The sequence below is a fragment of the Acinonyx jubatus genome, chromosome C1, assembly GCF_027475565.1.
Source record: "Acinonyx jubatus isolate Ajub_Pintada_27869175 chromosome C1, VMU_Ajub_asm_v1.0, whole genome shotgun sequence".
Taxonomy (NCBI): domain Eukaryota; kingdom Metazoa; phylum Chordata; class Mammalia; order Carnivora; family Felidae; genus Acinonyx; species Acinonyx jubatus.
In genome coordinates this window covers 151,172,225-151,198,250 of record NC_069381.1, presented here as the reverse complement: position 1 = coordinate 151,198,250, position 26,026 = coordinate 151,172,225, and the positions used below count along the sequence as shown (strand labels likewise).

The 26,026-nt window shown below is 38.0% G+C and overlaps 1 protein-coding gene across 5 annotated transcripts in view; it reads left to right on the top strand.

Annotated features, from left to right (window-relative positions):
- GRB14 (growth factor receptor bound protein 14) overlaps positions 1-26,026 on the top strand; it is a 115,779-nt gene that overhangs the window by 72,514 nt on the left and 17,239 nt on the right. For all 5 annotated transcript variants that reach the window (XM_053215194.1, XM_027055613.2, XM_027055612.2 and 2 more), the window contains 4 exons: positions 722-878; positions 17,124-17,245; positions 19,164-19,238; positions 22,167-22,304. In XM_053215194.1, the coding sequence (XP_053071169.1) occupies positions 722-878; positions 17,124-17,245; positions 19,164-19,238; positions 22,167-22,304 (492 nt within the window). The remainder of the gene's footprint in view (positions 1-721; positions 879-17,123; positions 17,246-19,163; positions 19,239-22,166; positions 22,305-26,026) is intronic.

Here is a 26,026-nt window from a genome sequence, read left to right as displayed (position 1 = left end):
GCGTTCTTAGTTGGGCACCTTTCGTGTGGTCATGGTGGGATAAAGGCTCTTTTTGTCCTATGGCTTTTCTTCCCTCTAGGTCCTTGCAGTCATTTCCATTCAGTGGGAGGGTGGCCTAACAATGGGGGACAATATGTGGGAGATCTTTATGGATGAGGCCTGAAAGTGCAACATTGAATGTGCTTACATTCCATTGACTAAAACTCAATCCCATGGATACAACTAATTGCAAGGGGGAAAAAATGATTTGGTACACATCTAGCCAGTCTTTGCCCAAGTTTCAAGAACCTGAAAATAGAGACATCTTTCCATAAAGGCTGATTTACTTACTGCTTTTACTACCTGTATATATCTGGGAATGAATAGCCCATGTTACTTGGATTACAGGATTTAAATATGGAATGGAATATTTTAAGTATTGTTAAGGGATATATAGCTTTTTAATAGACCAGAGTGGTAGAGAAATGACAGCAAATGGTCACTGAACGTCTTCTACTTTAGACACTGAAGAGAAGAGAGTAGAAGTTGTCAGACATAGTGATTTGACATGTTATGAACAAGTTTTGGATAGGCAACATTTTTTCAGTGTTTTAGAAAATTAAATGTACAAGAATCCATATAAGGACTTTGTAATTAGCTCAGCCAATAAGTTTGACGACTTATTAGAGTGATATTTTTTAATAGACTATTTTAGCTCATTTTCTTATTTCTACCTACACAGGTAATTAAAGTATACAGTGAAGATGAAACCAGCAGGGCTGTAGAGGTACCCAGTGACATAACTGCCCGAGATGTTTGCCAGCTGTTGATCCTGAAGAATCATTACATTGATGACCACAGCTGGACCCTTTTTGAGCATCTGCCTCACATAGGTCTAGGTAAGGATACAGAACCGTAGTCCATATCCTTGCTTTTCCGTTCCTTATAGCTTCAATCATATGGCAAAGAGTTTCTTCAGACGTAGAAAAATAGAAGAGAATTATGAATAGTCTTTTTCTTTATTTTTGGTGTTGTTGGTTGGGACACAAAGATTGTAGCACAAAATGAAAGTAAGGGTAGAAATATTACACATTTAGCACACTTCTTTGTTTAAATAATGATTTAGGGAAATTTGGGAGCCAAAACACAGAGTCCAAGTTGATAGAAAGATAAATGCCATAATAATCGTTGGTAGCACAGTGAACATTTTTTGAGAAGTTAATAAAATAAGCTGTTATCTGAACTACTTTTTGAACTGGTTGTAGTGAAGACACGGGAAATTTCTACACTGGTGCTTCTCTTTATGGATGTGTAAACCCTAAATTTTTCTAGAAGAACTAAGTAACTCTTTTACATTTTAAAGTTATAAACATAAAGAGTAATCTTCAAAAATATTTTGTAAATTGGAAATGCAGCTCTGTGTTGTAAAATGTAGAGGGCTTTCTCCTCCATTTTTTAAAGCAAGTTAAAAGAATTTTCATTCTTCTGTTGGAGTGAGACAGAATTTGGCAACAATATTATTTCACATTTTCTTATTTTTACAGGTATTAGTGTTAAAGAACATGTTCCCCTAATAAGTAGTGAAAAAGAAAGGGGTTTGTTATGTTCATGCCATCCGATTCTTTGAATTCCATATTTGTTTCCTGTGGCTGCTCTAACACATTGCTATACACCTAGTGACTTACAACAACCAAACTTTATTCTTGTGGCTCTGGAGGCCAGAAGTCTAAAATCAGTATCGTCGGGTTGAACTTAAGGCATCGGCAGGGATGCACTTCTCTTGGAGGCTGTAGAAGACCAGCTGTTCCCGCACTCTTCCAGCTTCTGGTGGCGGCCGGCATTCCTCGGCTATGCCCATGTCACTTCAGTCCCTACTTTCGTGGTCACACTGGATTTTCCTCCTCTGTCTGTGTCAAATGACCCTCTGCCTCTGTCTTATAAAAATGGTACCATTTAGAGTTTACCTGGATAATCCAGGATAATCTCTTCGTTTTAAGGTCCCTTAATCACATCTGCAAAATTCTTTTTTTTTTTTTTTTTGGCCATATTAGGTAAAATTCACAGAAAACCTGAATTCTGAAGGTATGCTATATGGGCCAGGGCAACTTGCTGTCATTGCCTTCCCAGGGCAGAAAAAGTTCAACATATATTTTCTGTGTTGATATTTGTGACTAATTTAACTTCTATTCATGACCATTAATCTCCTTAAAGTATGATGTTGACTCTCAATAGACATCTGCCATATTCTAAACTTATCTTGTTTACATATGCTCTTAATTAGCATATGAAATTACAGTATTCTATACTATTAATTTTTTCTTTGGGAGCAACTTAAAAAACTTTTTTTTTTTTTTTTTTTTTTTAGTTATAGTCACGACAGTTTATCCCTAACAAATAGCTTGAAACTCAGTAATAAAAATCTACTCTGTAAATCACTGAAACCACAGCAAGTGATATTAAGGAATAAAACGCACAGGTCTTTTAATGTTGAAGCTTCAAGTGGAACGCTGAGAATTAATTTGAGTTGCATACTAAGTTTAAGATTTTAGGCATCAAATAGAAATATGTTTCTCCATTACTCTTTTTTCTGGAAATGCTGAAATAAAATCAAAGATGTGAGAATATTGTCTCATGGCTTTGTCAACCATGCATCAGGCCAAAGATTATGAGAAAGAAATGGGGTTCCACAGCCTTCTTGTGTTCTTTTTCCTCCTTTTGGTTTTCACTCAGATTATATCTTTAAATAGTAGAAAAGCTGCAGGCATAATGCTCTCCAAATACTGATGCATATTAGATTTACCATCTTCCATATCTGTATTTATTTATTAGCTGCTTTATTTATGTAAGGATACACTGAAACATTAGATGGTAGCTAACGAATATCCATTTTCTTCACTTATTTATTGTCTAATTTCTCTATTTTAACATAATCTGTAATTATACTGTGCATTTACTTTTGTAGACTTTTTGTGTGTGGGGGGGGGTGTATGTGTGTGTGCGCTTAAAAATACCTCTTCTTTTTCTTTTTCTTTTTTTTTTCATTTCACTTTACAGATTCCATGAAAACTAGGAACTCTCCCTGCCTTTTCCTGTTGACTTCCTCAAACAATTTAGCAGATATTTATTGACTATTTTATACCCAGCCTTAGATCGTGGGGGTACAGTATGAACATGATAGAAAAAAAAAACAGAAGAACAAACAAAAGAAAAAACCCACTGCCCTTGTGAGTTTGCATTTTCGAGGGAAGAGAAAGATAAGAGGCAAATGACTAAAATTTCTAACCCCTTAAATGATGATAAGTATGGGTTTCTCCTGATATCCAAAAGCAGAGTGCTCTTACTGAAAACTTTCATAAGCTGAAACTGTATAAAGCAAAGAAGCATTTACCATTAATTTATATGGACCAATATTTGAGCATTCCCAGACCCCACAAATAATCTCTCTTAGTATTTTCTGGTGTCTCAGGGTGCATCTTGCCAACAGATGCACAGAATAAATCAAGATAAAGCCCAGATGCTCACAGACTAAGTTCAAAGCTATGGTGGCTTGATGCTGAGATGATGAGTGCAGTTCCCTGGAAGGAGCTTGGCGGGGCCATGTCGCTGCTCTCCAGGGTGCACGCTGCCTCTATAAGGGCTTGCTGCAAAGCAAACGCTGATTGGTATTTTCATTTTTCACCTTTTTATGTAAAAGTGAAAATCCTCTGGATTTCTGCAGGTTGGCAAAAACAGGTGCTAACGTAGGTCTTTTGTAAAAGCAAAGTGTTGTAATGAGAACTTTTGAAAAGCTGGAACTTTTGAAAAGCCTATACTGGGAGAAAAGGAAGGCAGGAAGAAGGAAAGAGCATGCTGGGGGTGAGTGGGCGATGCATTTTATTTCTTATTTTTATTACTTTGAAAGAGAGAGAGAAAGTGTGCAGTAGCAGGGGAGGGGCAAAAAGAGAGGGAGACAGTCCTAAGCAGGCTCCACACTGTCAGTACAGAGTCCGATGCAGGGCTCGAACCCGCAAACCGTGAGATCATGACCTGAGCTGAAATCAAGAGTCATTAACGGAATGAGGCACCCAGGTGCCCCAGGAGACGCACTTTAAAAAAAGGGATCAGGGAAGATGTCCCTGATAACATCATGTGGAGGAGAATATTTGTGGCACTGTGCTCAGGCAGCAGCCAGAGGCTAGCACTTCTGGAATAAGGTGGGGAGTGAGGGAGTGGACTTCAGTAGGGCAGCCACAGAGCCAGCACATGTAGGGTCTCTTAGGCCATGGAGGGGCTTGACTTTTCCATTGAGTGACAGAAAAAGTGACTGGAGGTCTTGGAGTCAGAGAGCAAATATGATCCTGATTTAGTTTTGAAAGTACAGTTGACCCTTGAATAATGTGGATTTGAAGTCCACGGATCTACTTATATGTGGATTTTTTCTAATAAATACGGTCTAGTACTGTAAATTTATTTTCTCTTCCTTATAAATTTTCTTGATAACATTTTTCTCTAGTTTATTGTAAGAGTACAGTATATAATACATATAACCTCAAAGTATTCATGGACTGTTTATATTACCAATAAGTCTTCCAGTCAGCAGTAGGCTATTAGTAATTAAGTTTTGGGGTAGTCAAGTTTCATACAGATTTTTTACTACAAGGGGAGATCTGCATCCCTGTCGTCCACATGGTTCAAGGGTCAGCTGTATACTGGTAAGAAGGCCAGAATTCAACCTTCTAGAGGCTAAGCCACTTTATTTTGCTTCTGCATCAAATTAACTGTGGCTTTCTGGATTGATCCTGGCACATATGTAATTTCTGCTGGTTGCTCATGCCCCACTGTACCATCTTCATGGTATTGTCTACCCACGTATGAGGTGTAGTATTGGTGAGACCCTGATGCATTATGGGCAAGAATGTTGTAACTTGTAGGATAGATGAGAGTTAAGGGTTTTCTGTACTTTAGTTCACGTTAATGACCAAGATAAGCTTAGGAAAGTTTCAGAGACATTTTATGTTGTTAAAATAAATGTGCTATTGTTGTTGCTTCTGATCCAGTAAAGCACACCACAGATTACTAAAGTCAGAAGGAGGAGCACTTGATATTCAAAGTGTAGTATGTATATGGAATCTAAAGTCTGTTTTCAGAGTGGCATTTTCTGTGGCAAAGGAAACGTCCGAAATGCATGTGTGTGATAGCTGTTATTAATGTGCATCTTATATGTGCAAGGCACAGAGTGAGAGGTTTAATATTAATCTTGATAGATGTTCATATTACTTAGCCTCATGGTGACCCTGCAAGATATGTTTTTTTTTTTAAAGCTCCATTTACATATAGGAATACAAAGATTCAGTGATGAGATACCTTGCCCAGAGTCAAATGTTGCTCAAGTCTAGGTCCTTTTACGTTCTTAAAGTCTTTGCGTTTTCCATTGAAATGAGTTTGTCTCTCCTCATCCCAGTAGACAACCGGTCCAGGGATTCTGTGGTTGATTTGTCTCTGTTTCACTCTGTGTCTCTTTCATGTGTGATGTGAGTACAAGTTAAAATTTTAAACCCTCAAGAACATTTTTCAGTAAATGTTTCTTACCAAATGGTATTGAAGTTATTGGGAGCAAACCGATCTATCCTGTTCACTTTATAGCACAGCCAGTTATTTCTTCTGGCCGAGCAAGAGGATCATGTTGGAAATGACTTCTCCTTGAATTTGTATACAGCATAAACGGTAACGTGACTTTTGGAACTTTGAGTACACTATCAATAGTTCATATCCTCTGGCAATAATTATTAATGTATGTTGCTGAGAATTTTAATAGGCAGAGTAAATCATTGAAGGCAGCTAAACATCCTCATTTTGTTATGAATCTCTGATTTTCCTGATTTTGGATCATCTTATGATGAGGTTATAGTTGCACACAGTTTTATAGACATTGAATTTAAAACATCAGTACATCTACAAACGTTTGCCCTTCTCTCTGTGTTGACGTTTTGTAACTGGTGTGTTTTACTTCATAGCCACTGGATGTCACTGTGGTTCCCCAGATGGAGCCCTTTGCTTTTACAATCAGTGTTAAGTGGACTGAGGGGGGAGTGGGGCGGGGGCAGAAACTTCAGTTTTAAGTCCTCTGGAACTTAATGGGATCCATGTTTGTCTTGCTCCCATTTTGATTCCTAATTGAAGCCACGGTATGAAGCAGTGGCAATTAACATAATACCTCAAGCGCATACCTATGGACTCCTCGGGAAGAAGAATTAATTGTATTTTAGTGTCATTGCTGGGGACAGCTGAGAGTTCCATTGTGAATATCATTGTGGAGTGGCTTTAATAAGCAAAATGAATGACTGGAGGCTTTTAATGAAACCATTTTTATGTGTGCAGCTGTCCCCACGTGATCTCTTTAAGACAGAAACAGTGCACAACAGTGGTAAAAAGGAGCTTCACAGCCGCCTGCTTTGAAGCTGTTCCTTTACTTTTTTTTTTTTTTTTCTTTTTTACCAAAGAAGCACAAGTGTTGTTCCTGTTGTCTGGAGCTGAAACATGGTTGTACTTTCAGCGTTGTTTGTAACCTACCAGCCATCAGAATTGTGACCACTCTTATCACCAGTACCAATAATTGTGAAGCTTTTAGGATATGTGGCACTAGGCTTCCTTATCTGCTGAAACTGACCTGAGCTCTGAGGAGGCGTGGTGTCCTGGTGGCACGCCAAGACTGGAGGCAGAGAATATGAACCAGTGGGGTGCCTGAGTGGCTCAGTCAGTTGAGCATTTGACTTTGGCTCAGGTCATGATCTCGCAGTTCATGAGTTTGAGCCCCGCATCCAGCTTGCTGCCAGTTTGTGAGTTCAAGCCCTGCATCCAGCTCAAGGCTGTCTGCGCGGAACCTTCAGATCCTCTTTTCCCTCCCTCTCCCTGCTCCTCCCCTGTTTGTGCTCTCTCTCTCAAAAATAAACATCAAAAAAAGAAATAAGAAAGAAAAGAAAAGAGAAAAGAAAAGAAAAGAAAAGAAAAGAAAAGAAAAGAAAAGAAAAGAAAAGAAAAGAAAAGAGAAAAAAGATGAACCAGCGAAGAGTTATAACTAAATCTGCCTCCTGGTCCAGCTGATTTTTCCTTCTCACTGTTCTCCTAGCCTGCATTCAGGTCTTATCATCTCTCTCCTCAGGTATTATATTAGCCTTATAACAGGTCCCTTTGCCTCTGGTCATACCAAGGTTATCCTTGTGAATGCAGCCCTGATTCTTCATGCATTAGGGCCCAAGGTCCTTTGCAGGGCTTATAACACCTATGACCTGACTATCTCTCCTGTCTCCAGCCTTGTGTCTCCCCCTCTTCTTCCTGTATGTTTATACATTAAAGAAGTTCCTGTAGTCGCCCGCATACACTACAGTTTCCACTCCTTGGTTTCCTTGCTTGTGCTGTTAGGATTCTCAGCAAGTTCTTTCTCACCCGTCTTTACCTGGCTATGCCTCTTCCAAGGCTTACTTGGAATTTTAGTTAAAAATGATAGTAAGGTATAACTGGTAGCCATTTCCTAAAAATATTATGAAAACAAAGCAAGATGAAAACCCTCAGTTGTCCAAGCTGACAGCCAGCTAATGTAGTGCCATGGTTTGAGAGAGAGAAAGAAAAGCATTAGGAGGCATCCCATGCTCAGCCTTATCAAGTAGAGTTGCCCCTTCCCTCTGAGAGCAGGTAGGGAGACAGGTCTGTCTCTTCTGTGTTCCAATTAGGATACTTGCTGTTCTTGAGACAATTAGGGTACTTACTGGCACCACTGTTTCTTATAAATCCTTTAGGAAATTGCAAATCCTGAAAATAACAGAGTGGTGCCAGAAACACTGGGAGTGATCGTGATGGATTGTGTCCCAGGAGGGGATGTTCCCACAAGTACATGCTGGACTGGGGTGTGGAAAACAAGCAAATTTGGCCAAGAAATAGGTATAGGGCTGTTCAGGCAGGGTTATTTACAATATTGATGAATTAGAAAAATGTTATAGCAATCAAGGGATGTAATAAAGTACATCCGTAGTATGTAAGTTATGCAGCTTTTGATCATGTTTTTGGAGTCCTCCCTTTGAAAACTGATATGGGCAGATATAAAATCATAATGATGACTGACTGGATGTGTGTATACATACATATATATATATATATATGTATGTATACACACACACACACACACACACACACACAGTGTCTCCTAAATTTCATATACATACATTCATATGGACCCAGGGAAAAAACAAGAAGGGATTATACTGAAATGTTAAGTGCTAATTCCTGATTGGTAAACTTAAAAATGGATTGTGATTGTCAGCTGCCCATGCTTTTCAAATTTACTATAGTGGGAATGTATTATTTTAGAATCAAAAAAAAAAAAAAAGAAACACAGTTTTAAAAACTTAAGAAATTTTAAAAGATTTAAGATATCTTCCTGAAGCTCCAAGCTGGGCCAACTACCCATCTTCTGAGCTGCTGTAACATTTTCTGCAACTATCTTTTTTTTTTAATTTTTTTAATGTTTATTTATTTTTGAGAGCAAGAGAGACAGAGTGTGGGTGGGAGAAGGGTAGAGAGAGAGTGAGACATGGAATCTGAAGCAGGCTCCAGGCTCTGAGCTGTCAGCATGGAGTACAACACGGGGCTTGAACCCACGGACCGTGAGATCATGACCTGAGCCAAAGTCGGACGCTTAACTGGTTGAGCCACCCAGGCGCCCCTTCTGCAAATATCTTAATAGTGGTCATATTATGAAAACTAGACAGTAGTTCCATGAGAGATGGATCTCTGAATACATCTTTGTAAGCCAGGGTTTAAGACAAATAAATGGTTTCTGAACTAAAACATACTAAACTATAAGGTACTTATATCAAGCAGTTCAAAGGATGGATTACAACGTACATAGAAGGAAAAGACTTGGAAAAGAAGCCAAAGAAATCAGATGCAATGCTCAGATGGAAATTTATTGTAAGTCTGTAAAGGATGTATTTCGTAACTTAGAATTTATGGAAGCAGTTTCTAAACTCTTCGGTTATTTACCAGTCAGCTTGAGGCAATGTATATGCAAATGCTTTGCAGAAAAGTAAGATTTCTATGAATACAAGTTGTGATCGGTGAGTCTGAGTTAATATGAAGACTACTTCAATTTGTTGAACAATAATCTGCAGGGCCTTTATAGCCATCAAACTAAGTGTCATAATTTTCCTAATAATTGTACTCGGGGAGCTGAATATGGTGGTAGCAATTTTTCCAGGGGATCTCTCTGGTATTAAGTAGTTTTCTTAGGTTAAGGAACCTTTCAGAATCGAGCCTTATTTAATTCTTTGCTTCTCCAGTTTTTGTTTTGCTTGGTCAGAGGCTGTTCATTTTTACCTGAAAATAAGATTGACAAAATGTATGTAGTTTCTACCTAGCCCAGAGAAGTACAAGGATCATTTGTCTCCTGGAGTTTCCTGTAACAAAGGTATACAAAGAATTGTTTTCTGGGCGAATTAGAGGTAAAAGCCACTTTTGTTTCTTCTCTTATCAAGTGATGAGAAGAGTAGGGAATCAGGTTTCTATTTGAGCCCCACGCTGTACTTGCAGTAGATTCAGCGAAGAAATCCGGGCAGAAGGTCACAGGTGAACACTTTCCATTCTGGGAGGATTGAGGGTTTTTTTTAAAAGACTTTGAAGTGAAATCAACAGTTTCAGAAGAAACTTCTTTCCTCTCTTCTTCTTCCTTTTTGTTTTTAAAGAAAAAGTTTCTGAAATTAAATAGAAACAGAATTTTCTGTACTTATTATTTGGTAATGTTTCATTGTATTTCTGTGACACTTCACAGATCTATCAGAAACAGAAATGAAACTTAAAGTGATATGAAGCTTTTGTTTTAGTTTCAAGAAAGCTTTCTTTAGTGTTTGGAGACTTTTCCCCCTTTTTTCTCTTTTTTTGGATGCTGTTTTGAAGCTATTTAAGAGGGCTTCTCTTCTATTTTTCTACCTACACAGAAATGGTATGTAGTCCCTGTCATTCACTTTCCAGTGACTGAAAAATACTTTAAAAAGTTTTCTAAGCAGACTTGTATCCATAAAGATTTAATAGTATATTTTAATATGGTATTTTAGGTGAATTTATGAAGTTTTAAAAATAAGGTCTTTAAAAGAGTCATGATGAATTTATGAGAATGTTACCTGGGTCATTTATCACAAGACAACCAAAAAAAAAAAACCCCTTTTTTGTCATTCTGGGTGACAGTTCTTAATATCGTTGTTCTCAAGTATTGCGGCAAAGAGCTTCTAGTTGCAGAATTGATTTGTTTCTTTTTGATATTTAAGACGTGCATTGTAAGTTATTCAGTGGGATCATTCCTCTGGTTAAAATCCACTTGGTTTTAGAATGGCGCTAAAGAGGAAGCGTCAATGGAAAGTTAGTTAGAAGCCCTCTGGACCAGTACTTGTTTTGTTTTCTCTGTTCTCAGGTCTTGGTAATGATGTCCCAGGCCTAACCTAAGCAAAGCCAAGCCGGTCTTCCACAACTTTTCACCCCCCCTTATGAGCTTTTTTGTTTTCCTCTCAAAGTTATCCATCTAGGCATCTTGTATCTTCATGTTGAGCTCCTCCCTGTTAAGATTTGTATTTAGTTAGGTGTCTGCCTTGAAAAAAAGAAACCATGAATTTTGTGCAAGATGTGATTAACTGATAATTATGCCTTTTAGGGTTATTTGGATTATTGTAACATTAATCCTTTAACGTAATGAGGTTTGGTTGTAGGATGGTATATGACAGTGCATCCAAATTTGGATACAAATATATAAATTGAAAATGCTTATTAATATAATACAATTTTGAAAAGCCAGGTTGTGTACTAGGCAAGTTTTATTTCCATTACCAGGGGAGTGTGTGAGGTGAGAACCTATAGGTGCATCTGATCCTCTGGGCTTTGTCTGCTTTCTTACGTGTTTTCTGAATTTTCAGTAGACTACCCAGAAATCCTCTTTGAAGGAATGCAAAGTATGTCTTGCCCTACCTCACATACTCTAGTTAGTCTAGCTTTATTTGAAGAAATTTTTCTTCTTAAGATTACCAGAATATTTTCCTGATGCTAGTAATGCATTACTTACGCATGTGGTATTATGGTTCCATGAAATTTTCTGCAAATACTGTACTCTATTGTTCCTTTCTACATTGTTACTCTGGGCTTTGTTTACATGTAGACTACTGCTTGGTTGGTGGTCACAAATAGTACTTGACAGTGCTTTTCGTTACATACTTGTCATAGCTGTTCACATACAGCTTGGCTTTTCTGCCTTTTTTGTTTTATTTCTTCTTTTGGGGCAGTCCAAATTCAAGTGATTTATGTTACTTTCATGTGAGGTTAAGATTGATGTGATTTGAAATATTGCCCGTTATTTTCCTTCTCCTTACACTCAAAATGCAGTTTTTATTGACTTAATTAGCAAATATTTATTGAACACATTTCAAAATAAAAGAATTTGAGGCAGCTGAAACATGAGAGGTGCAGGAACATGAGAGAGGATATTAGTGGATATGGAAAGAATGAACAGGATATAAATAGGCCCAGCAGAGGCTGCAGGGGGTGCCCCTCAAGTGGGAGCTGTAGTGAAGGCAGAGGCAATACTTGCAGAGGAAAAGCATTGACTTGGGATCAGACACCTGGCTGCTCTTCAAATCCTGAGATGTTCACTGTTCTGAAAAATGGAAATATGACTCTCATGAAGCTGTGATATTACTTTACCACAGACCTGGTGGCTTCAAACAACAGAAATGTAATCTGTAACAGTTCTGGAGGTGAGAAGTCCAAAATTGATGTCACTGGGCTGAAATCAAGATGATGGCAGGGCCAGGCTCTTTCCGGGCTCTTTCCGAGGGAATCCGTTCCTTGCTTCATCCATCTTCTGGTGGTTGCCATTGTTCTTGGCTTGTGGCTTTGTCACTTGAGTCTGCCCCTGTGGTCACATTGCCCTTTCCTCTTCTGTTTGGGTCACATCTCTTTCTGTCGCTGTCTCATAAAGATCCTTGTGACTGGATTTAGAGCCTACCTCAATAATTCAGGATAATCTCTTCCTCTCAGTCTCTTTAAGTTAATGACATCTGCAAAGACTTTGCCATATAAGGCAACATTTATAGGTTCCAGATGTCTTTGGAGCCATTGTTCAGCGTACTGAACTGAAAATATTAAAAGAATTAAATATGGCAAGGAGAAAGGTCTCAGATGGAGACTTACAAAAATGTAACTTCCTTTATTTCAATAATTTGAATAATTTTTTACTTTCAGCCTCCTGCCTTCTTCACAGCAGACAGTTTAATCTTCTATGTATTTATTTTTTTGTGTGGATTGTTCTCAGTCTTGTTGGGGTTAATAAGAAATTCAGGTTCTGTAAACGAGTTACATACGGGATTAAAATATTCTCAGTTGAAAATTCAGACCTGCTTTCACTTCTGCAACCTTCTGCTGAGGCATTAAGTCCCAGGACAGGTGTTTGCCTAACTCTTGTCCAGCTGTTCATGTTCTGTTCCTGTCAAGCTTATTGACTGAACCATACAGCCCCCTAAGTCTGAACTCTTGTCTTAGCTCTTCCCTGTACCTGCTGGAGATGTAGTGCTACTGCCATGCTCTTTCTTCAGAGTGGGATGCCATGGACTCATCCGCCCTGATGTTGCCCTCAGTTATGGCTTCTCCACCATGCTGGATGTAAGGCTTCTATTGGAAACGAGATGTCTCCTAAGGCTATCCTCTGGTTTGAGCCACATACCACCATTAAACTTATCTGGTGTTTTATCACCATCGACTCATCACCCTGAAAGCATTCTCATTCTGGAAGGGGACAGGATACAGGGTCACTTGGGACCTATACCATCCACTTATTATTATCTAGCGCAGTCTCTACTCCGTCCTTTTCTTCACCAACACCTTAACTACAGCTCCTTTCCCAGAAGATAGAAGGTGGATCCTTGTATGAGGCAATCAAGGATTGGCTAGACATGATTCTCCCCAAGCACTTATATTTGTCAAAGATTGGTAAGGTCTGTTGTGAAGTTCAAAAGTAGAGGAAATGCGTTTCTTTATTTTTTTTTCCTCTCTGTATAGTGTAGCTTGAGGTCAGAACATATGATGTTTCTTCAGTGGTAGAGAGAGGCAATGGGTACAAAGAAACACAAGTTGGTAAAACAAGCAACCAAACATTTTGCCGACTACATTGAAATTTTCTTCCTGTGCAGTTGCAAAAAATACGGATCTCATGCTTAGCAAATAGTATTTTTAATGTGAACCTGGGTTTCATAAGCTTGAAAATATCAGCTGGTTTGTGTGAGAAGGAGACCAAATTAAGGATAGAGAGATTGTTAGGGATGTGACTTCCCATGGGATATCTCAGTGACTGCTGACTTTCCCAACCCACTTAATAGTTTTTCAGACTCATTGATAGCAACACAATCCTTCCAAGAGCTTGAGTGGAGGACCTTGGTGTCTCCCCTAACTACCCTCTCTTTTCCATTTCCTATCCAATTTGTCAGCCAATCCTGTTGGCTCTATCTTCAGAATATGTCCAGATTCTGCCTGCTTTGTACATCTCCACCGCTGCCACTCTAATCCAAGCCGTATCATCTCTCCTCTCATTAATTGTAATATTCTACTAAATGTGCTTCCTGCTTCCACCCTTAAGTCTTTTTTTAAAGTCTTTTATTTATTTTGAGAGATAGAGTGAGAGAGAGCACACATGTGAGTGGGGGAAGGGCAGAGAGAGAGAGAGAGAGAGGGAGAGAGAGAGAGAGAATCCTAAGCAGGATCCATACACTGTGCTGTCAGCACAGAGCCCTATGTGGGGCTCAGTCTCACAACTGTGAGACATGACCTGAGCCAAAATCAAGAGTCAGGCGGCTCAACCGACTAGCCACCTAGATGTCCCCACCTTGAAGCTTTTAAAATCAGCTCTCCTCTGCAGCCGATGCAATCCAATGAAAATATAAGTCAGTTCGTATTATTTCTCTATTCAAAGTGACTTCTCTTCAAACTCCAAGGAAAGGCCAGAGCTTCACTATGAACTGCAGGGTCTTTCCTAGGCCTCCTTCTAGCTCATCACCATTGCTTCTCTAACCTCTTCTCCTAGTACTTGCCCCTTTGCTCACTCAGCTTCAGCCGCATTAACCTCCTTGCTGTACTTCAAACACAGAACGTTGCTCTTGCCTCAAAGGCTTTGTTCTTGTTCTTCCTGTAGGTGTCTGCTTGGCTCATGCCCCCTTCTCCTTTGGGTCTTTGTTCAAATATTACCTTCTCAGCGAGATCTATCCGGCAAGCTCTTGAAATGAATTCCTTTCCCCTATGACCTCCTCTTTTCCTATGCCCTGCTCTATTTTTCTTTGTAGTATTTATTCCTGCCTTTTAGGAGTTGCATTTTATTTATAGTCTGTATCTTCTCATTAGAATGAAAACTCCATGAGGCAGGGATTTTTGACTGTTTTATTCACTACAAAATTCCAAGCCCCAGGATGAATGTCTGACACGTGGTAGGCCTTCAAGAAATATTTGCCAAATGGATGGATGAATGAATGGTATAACTGCTAGACTCCATGGGTTTATCCCATAGAAAGTAGGAAGTAGATAAGCTTTTTGAGCAAGGGTCACGTTGACACATATGTTTTATGAAGCTTGCTGTAGTATTAGTGTCCAGGTTGGATTACAAAAATAAGAAACTAGAGGTTTGGAGATTAGTTAAGAAAAGGTGAGGGTCTAAATTGGGATTGTGATCATGAGAATGAGTGAGGAGTTGTTGGTTGTGTGAGAGACACTTGGAGGGAAAATCTCTGGTATCTGGGGATAGCAAAAGTGGAGGTCATGGGAGTGGATATAAAGACGCAATGGAGATAGGAGAATTTAGGAAAAAGCAGTTTGAAAGAGAAAAAAGAAGAAGACTTTGTTTTCAAGTTTATTTTTTTATTTTGATAAAATGTACATAACATAAAAGTTACCATTTTTAAGAGCATAGTTCATTGGCATTATGTACATTCATATTGTTGTGAAACCATCGCCACTGTCCCTCTCCAGAACATTTTTATCTTCTCATGGTGAAACTCCAAATCCATTAAACAATAACTCCTTGCTCCCTAGTCCCTGGCCACCACCATTCTATTTCCCATCTTTATGAATTTGTCTATTTGTACCATTCTCTAAATGGAATCATGCAGTATCTGTTCTTGTGTATTCTTATTTTACATATAATATCTTTTAGGTCCATCCCTGTTGTAGCATGTGTCATTCCTTTTTAAGGCTAAGTATCCCATTGTATGTTTGTAGTACGTGTTTATCCATTCATCTGTTGGTGGGCAGTAGAGTGTTTCCACCTCTTGTGAAGGATGCTACTGTGAACATTAGTGTAAAAATATCTGTTCTCACCCTGCTTTTGCTTCTTTTGGCTATATACTCAGAATTGGCATTGCTGGAATTAATATTTTGGGGGAATCACCATACTGACTCTGGATTTAGACAAACTATGTATGAGGTGGTGGAAAGTCTAGCAGCTAGAACTAGAGCACGAGTGAAAGTAACTGTGGCCAGAGATTCCATCTCAAGGAACTTGACAGATGGGATGGCTGAAGAGAAGAGAGTGAATTAGTTTAAGAAAGGGAAAGAAAAAATTTGAGCCAAAGATGACATCTTAGGAGGGAGGAACCATGGAAGCTTGTCAATGAGACAGAAAAAGAGCCATTGGAGTTAGGAACAGAACCCAGAGTGTTGATACACACTTAACTTGAAGTTATCCATATTCATTGAGCTCTTACGAGAATTTCCTTTCAGATGAATAAGCTTCCATTTAAGTATGACTTTACTTTCAAGGGTTCAGGTGTTGTAGGTCACAGATCACTACTGAGTGTTGAATGAGACACGATACTTTCCAAAAAGGTCCTAGAAGCACCTAAAAAAAGCAGAGGGTTTCTGTATTCCTTAGTTGGCTGTTCTTCACTTCCTGTTTTACATTAGTAATTTCACAGTAACTTTTCTTTATTGTTGTTTCTTTATTTCTGTTATTGAGGTATGACATACCTTAAGAAAAGTGAACAAGCCATATGTGGACAACTCAATGAACTCTCAAATGTTATATAAACTTGGATATCCAACACCCAGAACAAGAAATAGTATTTCCCATACCCAGTGGTTCCTGTCTTACTCCTGCTCCCTCACCCACTATCCCTATTATCTTGATTTCTAACACCACAGATTTATTTTGCCTGTATTAAATTTCATGTAAGTGTAGTCATGTACTATGTACTATTCTTTGTGTCTGACTTCTTTCATTTAATATCATGTTTGTGAAATTCACCCATACAGTTGTGTGTTGTAGTATGTATTTCACTGTGTAAATTTACACAAGTTATTCATTTGTTCATTCTCAGGCTGATAGGCATTGGGTAGTTTTCAGTTTGGGGCTCTTTGAATAGCACTGCTATAGACATCAGGTTTCTTATTAAAATACGAGTTGTGTACGTTATGTTCACCTCTTTAAAGTTGTCGCTGCCTATTTCATTTAAGTACCTTTCCTCCTAAGTGCCTTCCCACCCTACCTAATTATCTTCATTGTTAATACAAAATATAGTTGCCTAAACATTAGTTTTGAAAGCATAAGTTGCCCCTAGAAATTAGGTTTCTTGAAATTGTATGTGCTTGCATTCTCAACTATCCAGATTATGTGTCTCAAATGCATTTTTGAACCTGTCAAAATTTTTCATCTCTTAATAGGGTGAATTGTTCAACCTTGAGGCAAATATTTTAATTTTGGCATCACGATGAGCTGGAGAAAAAGAATACCTCCTAAATTCTTAATGCAGATTTGTTATCAAACTTAATTATAATTTACATGGCAATAAAAGGAATTGAGAATTACCAAAAAGTGCATTGTGATATTTTGTCATTTTTTCTCCTCAGGTTACAGTCTGCTTTGGTATAAAAATCAACATTACTAATTCAAAGTTGCCGAAAATATTATCAACCTGGCTATCCTAGAATTGAGTTGAAATTTGCTGTATTTAGTAAAGATACATAATATATTTTATATATTTGTATGGATACATGTGTCCACACACATTTCTTTTCACCTGCCTGTTTGTCTATCTATTCATTCATCTGTCCATCCATGCATCTGTCTGTTGACATACTCACTGAAACATTCCTTACAGAAAGAACAATAGAAGACCACGAGCTGGTGATGGAAGTGCTATCTAACTGGGGAATGGAAGAAGAAAATAAACTCTACTTTAGAAAAAATTATGCCAAATATGAATTCTTTAAAAACCCAATGGTAAGTGAAATCCCCATTAGTAGAGAAAATAAATGGATTTGTTAAATTTTATTTTATTTTTTGTGAAGAAAAGAATCACTATGAATAAAGTATAATTTCCTATTTGGTAGCTATGAATAAAATGTAATTTCCTATTTGGTAAATTGTAGGTCAGAATTCTGTTCCTTTAAAATCATAATTATGTTTTTTCTTACTTTATCAATGATTAGTCAGTATGATCATAGAAGTTCAGACAGGTAGTTTGGGGGAGCTATTTCTTCTTCTTCTTGCTTTTTAAGAAAACAAATATACATTTAATTTGGGAAATCAATTATTAGATATCCTCAAGTAGCTCCAAAATATTATAGTTTAACACTTTTCAAAGAATGTAGGAAATTTAAATAAGAAAATTTCTAAAGTAAAAACAGATTGATGATTGTTTGGAGTGCTATAGCTCAGCCAAAAATTATTGACATGAATCTTGCTGTTCCAAAATATTTTTTCAGTGCAATAATTACTGAGCTAAGTAGAAATGAGCTAAAGACCAGAGCATTATCCAATAAATACTTCTTTCATTGTAGTGCTCTTTAAAAGAAAATAAATGTGTGTCACATTCCTAGCGAAGACTAGGTATCTGCAGAAGTCAAAAGAGCCCCGGGGCTCATTATTTTAAATTGTTTTGTCTCTGCAGCTATAGCGTATTTTTACACTAAGTTTTGGATAATTGAATTGAAATGATCCTTTATGAAAAATATATGATACATACTATAATAGAATATTTTCAAACCCTGAAAGACCTCTTATGTTCTCTTTTATTTGAACCTATTAATAAAAACATAATGGAGTGATCTTTGACAAAGAAAATAAAAGAGTACTAATAAAAATTAAATAGAATTAGAATTTGAAGGGAAACTGTTTTCTTGTTGTGAATCTTTGTTAAAAGCAAGAATTTAAAAGTATAGTTAAAGGCATATGGTTTAGTGCTTGTTTTGGGTTATATATCATTATGGTTGTTATTATTATTATTATTATTATTATTATTTAAACAAGTCTGTACACTCACTTTGTAGACCTAGAGCAGTGGTTCTCAACTGGGGGTGTTTTGACAATGTCTGGAGACATTTTTGCCTGTCATTACTGGGGTGGGGGGACAGGAGGGCTGTTAGCGGGTAGAGGCCAGGAATGCCGTAACTAATATTGAACACAGTATTAGACCAAATGTTAATAGAACTGTTGTAAAGGCCTGTCCTTCCAGGAAGTATAGAGGTCTGTATTTTCCCAAACTTGTCTGATTATAAAAATTACCTGGGGGTGGAGAGAGTGCTTATTAAAAGCATAGGACCTACCCAGACCTACTGAATCAGACACCCCAGGAATGAAGCCTGGGAATTCCAGTTTTAAACAACTGTCCTAGGTGAATTTTATGATTAAACAAGGTTGGACAAAGAGTAGGTTGAAAGGACTGGACTTTTAGCCTCTGGCCCTATTGTAAGTCCTGGCTCCTCTACATGTGGCTGTGACCTGGGTTATGCCGTCTACTTCTATGAGCCTTGAGTTTGTGAAATGGAGTTGAGAATCCTCTAGCACCTGCCAGCCAGAATGGCTGTAGGACTCAGGGAAGAGATACGGGAGCAAGCACGCTGCCATCGTGAAAGCAGTGTTTGGTAACTTGACGTATGTGGATCTCTGCATCTGCATTATCTGAGGGTGTTTGCTAATCTTTGGGCCCTACCCACACCTTCCCCTTAAGATACATGAAAGTAGAGTCCAGGGACTGGCATTAAAAAAGAAACAAAACAAAACAAAACAAAACAAAACACTTCAGGTGAATTTTCAACACAGTGACTTAGAGAACTTTTGCTCTAGCTTACTATATTGGTCATACTGAATCTTTTCTAGCATGGCTTTTGAGATAATGTAACCTCTATCTTTTTGCCAGTATTTTTTTCCAGAGCATATGGTGTCTTTTGCAACTGAAACCAATGGTGAAATATCCCCCACACAGATTTTGCAGGTAAAATATATTCCCATTGAAGTATGTTAAGTAACAGTATGATAAAGGGGAACTTTAAGGTCCATATTTATACATGCCCAGATTTTGAAATGGTATACCTTGACTGATTAATTTTTGCTGGAGGTGAAACTAAAAAGAAAAGAAAGAATAGGAAAGGAAAGAACAAAACCTGAATAAAGAATTCCCTAAATCAGGAAAGCCTCCTAACCGCATTTTTCTTCCCAGTTTTGGCCAATTGTGAAAGGAATGTGTATCATGAAAGGAAACTTGCAGAGTAATTTGTTCTATGATGTGTTTAAAGATTATGTTAGTCTTTTTGAAAAATCAAAATCCTCAGTAAAGTGTAGGCATTTTACTGACAGATATTTAGTATTAACTTTTGTAATAAGTGCTCTCAATCCCATCCATTTGTGGTAAAATATTCAGCAATTAAGTGAAAGGAGAAAAACAGATATAGAATATATATATATATATATATATATATATATATATACACATATATATACATATATATATCATATATATACACATACATATGTATCATATATATATATATATATATATATATATATATATATATATCTCATATGCTGACATGTGTCATAGCCATGTTGGATACCTGAGCAGAATTCTGAAATGTTTTAGCTGAGTTAAGAATGCTAGTTATTTAATTAAGCGTCTCCTTAGTTTTGTATCTGTTGGGCTCGTTTCTGCCAAACTGGAAGTGGCTTTACAAGATCATTTTTAAAAGATATTTTCGTTGCAATAAAAGAATGATTTCAGTTATTTTATTTTTCATAGATTAGTAGATTTCACATCACAAGCTCTGCCATTGTTACCAGGTTAATGTTGAGCAATGTTTTTATAATGGTTACTGTTTGATCTAAGCCTTCAGGCATCCTCAGACCCACTCAATATTTTCTGACCATTAAAGAAGACAACTTTTAATATTTCCATAATAGATACTACTTTAAGTATATTGGTATTTAAATATACTGGTAACTGTAATGGGTGGTACAGATCTGTTTTCTATGGGCTTTTAATAGGCTATATTTCATTTTCGCTCTTCACAATATTTTAGAAATGTGATTAGTCTCAAGAGATTTTCCTGAAAGCTTCTTATATGCTACTGGGTTTCACAGACACCCCATCAGGATATTAGGATGAGTAGCAGCGGCCCAGCAGCTATGCCTGAGGACCCCACCCCCCCCGCCCCCGACGCTCTCAGGCCCTCTCAGTGCTTCACTACTGGCTTAGGATACAGGGTGGCGGGCTGGAGTTTTTATTCCACCTCCTTTCCCCAATTCTCCTATAATATAGTTATATTACTTTAATGTGAAATTATAAAAACAAGAAAAATCATAGCTTTGGAATCAGATAGTCCTGCATATGCCTCTGACCTTTTCTCTCCACAGAGGCAATGTTTCCACTTTTAAAACGTTTCTTCTTTTTCTAGTATGACCTCTGTGACTCCCTTTTTAAAATTTAATTGGTTTGGTTTAATAACTTGGAAAGCACTCAAACTAAAAAACCTACTTGCCTGTTTTGCATGTCAATTAATTAATAACTGTGGCTCATTAAATTAAAAAATTTAATAATTTACTTAAAAACATACATATCTATTCTCAGCATTTCCCAGAGTAGCCTTTTAAAATATGTCACATCATTTTAGCTAGTAATTTCTCTTTCAGTTTTTCCATTTTGCATTTGTTTATTCATAGGGATTTCTGTTTTCTTCTTTTAATGAGATGCTAATGCATTTCCACTGTCTTATTAAGGATGCAGAGCACAGCCACTCATACAGAGCTCTTCCTTTTCATTCTCGCTTTCCCAACCAGCACATGCCTACTGTCTCAGTTCATTATTACTGTGTAACAAACTGTTCCAAACCTTAATGGCTTAAGTGCCCACTCACATTTTGCCAACAATTTTGCGGGTCAGGAATATGGAAAGGGTTTAGCTGGGTGGGTCATCTCTGAGGCACATGGGCTCTCTGGAGGTTTGAGGATCCCCTTCTAAGATAGCTGTTCACTGTATGTCCCTGGTACTTCTTGGCCTGCCTGCCTCTCTCTCTCTCTCTCTCCTCTCTCTCTTTCTCTGTCCACATGGGTTCTCATCCTCAAGAGCTTTCCTAGTTGTATTGGGTCTCACACAGCAGAGCCATCTCGGGGTAGTCACATTTCTTATGTGACAGCTAGCTTCCAAGAGTTAACTAGTGAAGGACTAGTTAAGGACCAGAACTGGAACTAGCTGACTATCACTTCTGCTGTATTCCATTGGTCAAAGCAGTCAGAAGCTGTGCCCAGATTCAAGGAGGTAGAGAAACAGACTCCAGCTCTTCATGTGTCAGTGGCAAGATCACTTTGCAGAAGAGCATGTGGGCTGCGAGATGGTGCTGCAGCTCTCTTTGGAAAACACCTGCCGTAGCCATCCACAATCGAGAACCTTGGTGGACGAAGAAAAGACTGTTTGCTTTACCTCATCAGGGAGGTGAACTCAGCCCAACTTTCTTAACAACTGAATAACTGAAGTCAAGGTTGTAGTCTTTATTTTGACTATGATGAAGTTGATATGTTCTCAGGGAGGAGCATAGAAAAGCATAGAAATGTATCAGGACTTAACTCTTAGACAAAATCTAGCTTTTCAAGATGGACATTTAAATAACTTACCAGTTTGGTGTTTGGCTAAGTACTGACCACTTAGAATGTATATTTTGTGCACATATTTTTATTTGGAACTTGCCTTGGGTTGTCAAAAGACTGATTTATTTTCCGTTGTGTTTATATTGCCATTTCTATAATGGCTTGTATAAGTGGTATTGACCCTGTTAGATTTTACATGGTTATATTTGAAATCTTAACAAGATTACTGTAAGGCTACACTATCATTGATTCAAAAATACTATGAGAATGTCTAACTTTCTTCCAGATGTTTCTGAGTTCAAGCACATATCCTGAAATCCATGGCTTCTTACATGCAAAAGAACAGGGAAAGAAGTCCTGGAAAAAGATTTACTTCCTTCTAAGAAGATCTGGTTTATATTTTTCTACAAAAGGGACATCAAAGGTAATTGAAATGTCAATGATATGTTATGAATTGTAAGTTAAAGTGGGTTTTACTTTTTTTTACTGCTTATATCAAGAGTTGGTACTTATAGATCCCAAATATTTGCTACAACTTATCTATCCTTTAAAAATGTTTATTTATTTATTTACTTACTTATTGAGAGACTCTCAACATGAGCAGGGGAGGGGGCAGAGAGAGACTGGGAGGGAATCCCGAGCAGGCTCCGTGCTGTCAGCGTGGAGCCTGACGCAGGTCTTGATCTCACGAACTGTGAGATGATTACTGGAGCTGAGATCAAGAGTCGGAGACTTCACGGACCCAGCCATCCTGGTACCTCTGCCATAATCCATTTAAGAACTGACTATTCAGCTTTGTTTCACACTAGTTTCAACATAGGCCCTGTGATGGAAATCTAGATGCTCTTATTTCAGTACCACATACTGTGCTCATTTCTTCTCTACTCCAAATTCACCCCCTTTTTCTTTATCCTCGGTTGCAGATTTTGAGGTCCAATGTAGTGCACATCTTTTCTTTTCACCACAGGTTATGCTGCTGACCTTGCCCACTTCTGAACTTCTGTTGTTGATGCAGTTAGTAACACCCAGCTGAGTCTGTAATTGCTCTTTAATTCCTTTGTCTGTGTTGGTTTTGTCTCCTTAGCTAGATTGTCGATTCCTAAAGGAAGGTACATTACCATCAGGGTGGATATATGTGTTCCTTTGTGTGCTTGTGTGTGTATACCCGCGCAGTCACATAGACCTACTTGTGTGCTCCTACACGCACCATCACTCATACATGTAATTTCACAGTGCTCAGCGCTGCATTGTCTGTATTTCTGTGTAGTCTAGTCAGTGTTGACTATGCCTTGTTTTATGAGTGCTGACATTTTATGCGATGCATTGATTATCTTTCCTGTAAAACTACTTTTGAGAGTTTTCATGGGCGACTATTTTAATTCTGTTCTCATGCATCTGTTGTTGTCAAACAACATTGTTGATTCTTTGTTGGTAATCTGTCATTTTTTTTCTGGCTGTTTTTCAAATATTATGATAATCATTGGTGTTCGGTAACTTCCCCGACCATATTTCTAGGTGCATTCGCATGTATTCTGATGTATCTTACTTGATTCTCACCATATGCATTCAGTCTGCAAATTTCTATTTTCCTTTATCCTGGAAATGTTCATTTATTATTTATTTCTCACTCTCATTATGTGATTCTTTAAATCTCTGTCTTGGCCACTTGTGGCTGCAGGCACACGTTTGCTTGTGGAGGCCTCGCTCTCTCCTCACGTGGCCTTCTCTTCTTTCTCCATGTCTTATAAGGACACTTGTCACTGCATTTAGGGCCCACCCAGATAATCTGAGATTGTCTCATCTTGAGATCCTTAACTTAATTACATCTGTAAAGACCCTTTTTCTAAATCAGGTTATATTCCCAGTTTCTTGGGATGGGGGCACAGGCATATCTTTTGTGGGGGAGGGGGATGACTATCATTCAACTCACTATAGGAAGCCAGTGAAAATTTTTGAGCAGGAGAGTGGGATAATCAAGTTGTAAGATTACTACGGCCATAGGGAGCTTAATCAGAGAGAGGGAGAGAAAGAGAAAAAAAGAATGAAGGGGAGGGAGTAAAGGAAGCAGAGAGTGGAGGGGGACACAGGGAAAGAGAGATTATCTAAGAGGCACACACAGATGCTAATTAGATAGTCACTCAGCAATGCAGAGTGGAGCTGATGGGATCTAACCTAGGCCTATGATGAGCTGGGGTGGGGGTGGGGGGGTGTGTGGGTGGCGAAAGGGATGGATACAAGATTCAATGGCAAGTGGCTAGATCTTGTTGACCTTGTTGATGTGAAAGGAGAGGGAGCATTTTAAATGTTCTTAAAAAAGGAAATAAAGAAACACTCAAGGATTTAATAAACAGGAATAGGAGGTTTGCTATCACATTATCTTAAAAGTAAGATCATGATCTGAGCTCTAGATATATTGTGTTGAGTGTGAAGCATTCAAATGGAAATGCCCAGAATACAGTTAATGGGGAGACCAGATATACCAGTGGTAGTCCTAACAGGAGATACGGAGCCACAAGGGGTAATACTTGATTCTTTCATACTTTCGCGAGCTTTCCCTCAGATATGGTTTTCCTTTGTTGCTGTTTGCAAGAGTACATGCATATGAGTGTGTATTTCGTTGAAGTTTAAGTGATGGAATGGGGCTCAACTAACTTAGTAATAGTTAGTAATACATTCTCTTACAGACGTATTTATTTTTAAGTGTATGTCATTCGACTCCTAGCATCCTGTCATACATATGCATTAAACTAATTTTTCTTGAACATTTTAACTAATTTTCAAATTTTTCTATCATAAATAATGTCAGGATAAATAATGACCTGTTTCTGTAATTAAGGTTTTGGATTTTCTTTGGTCTAAATTTTAGTGGGGTTGCTTTTTTATCCTTTGTTTGTAAGTGTGAAGTTATATATGAAGATGTTTTTTAAACAAATACATGCTTGGTTATCTTTTTTTTTTTTAACTTTATTCATTTAATTTAAAAGAGGCAGAAAGCATGAATGGGGGGCGGGGGCAGAGGGAGAGAGAGAATGCCAAGCAGGCTCCGCACTGTTAGCACAGAGCCTGACACAGGGCTCGAAACCATGAACTATGAGACCATGATCTGAGCCAGGGTTGAACACCGACTGAGCCACCTAGGTGCCCCTATTTTTTTATTTATTTATTTTTTTTACTTTTAACATCAGAGAAAAGTGGCTTCTAAATCCAGTAATCATGTTGATCGTACTTTTTCCAGTGAACCTTCACTGGAAGATATGATAATGTTTCTTTAATTTCTAAATTCTCACTTCTTCAACAGGTTTCTCATTAAAATCAACTGCCCATTATATTTTTACTTTAGCCTTCCCTTCCTTTCCCTGCCCAACCGTTATATAAAAGACAGCTCTGATTCCTTCTACTGGACCCATGCCTTTTTTCTTGTGATGGTCTTTCCCTTGGCCAGGCAAAATCACAAGCATCAAACATCTGTTCTCAGTCCATATTGTAGCTCTTTTCAACATAGTGTCTGACTTTGCTGTGTATCAGTACATAATATTCTTCTCTCTGGCCTGTGTCTAATGAGCTCATGTTCCATACATGAAAATGATTTTAAATTTCCCCTCAAAAAAAGAAATTCAAGGTATTAGGTAACCTCAAGGATTATGACCTTAATATAAATTATGCAGGTTATCTAATGTCTAACGACATTTCTACCTGGCAAAGATACAATTTCCTATCCTTTTTCTGTGAGAAGGTCTTGATTTATTGTAATTTCTGAAGATCTGGGCTGCGTGGGAGTTAGTTCAGCACCACTACAAGCCTTGGAGATGTACCTGTGACTTTTATTTAGGGAAACCTCTAAGTATGCCCCTCTTCAACTCTCCCCTTGTATACACATGCACGTGTAGCCTTTGCTAACCAGGCCAACCCAGGCTTGTGGTCTCAATTTGTAAACCTTGATATGTCTGCAGTAATGGAGCAAAAATCTGTCAAGAAATGAAACCCATCATGCCTCTGTAGCCTTCGAGGGTTTCTCAAGCTGCCCTTTTCTTACATCCAGATGACTCAGCTACGTTGACTTCTACAGCACCAGTGGAGGGGGGATGGTTTTATCTTTTCTTCGTAGAAATCAGACATTTTTACTAGCATTTGTTTCTATCAAAAAAT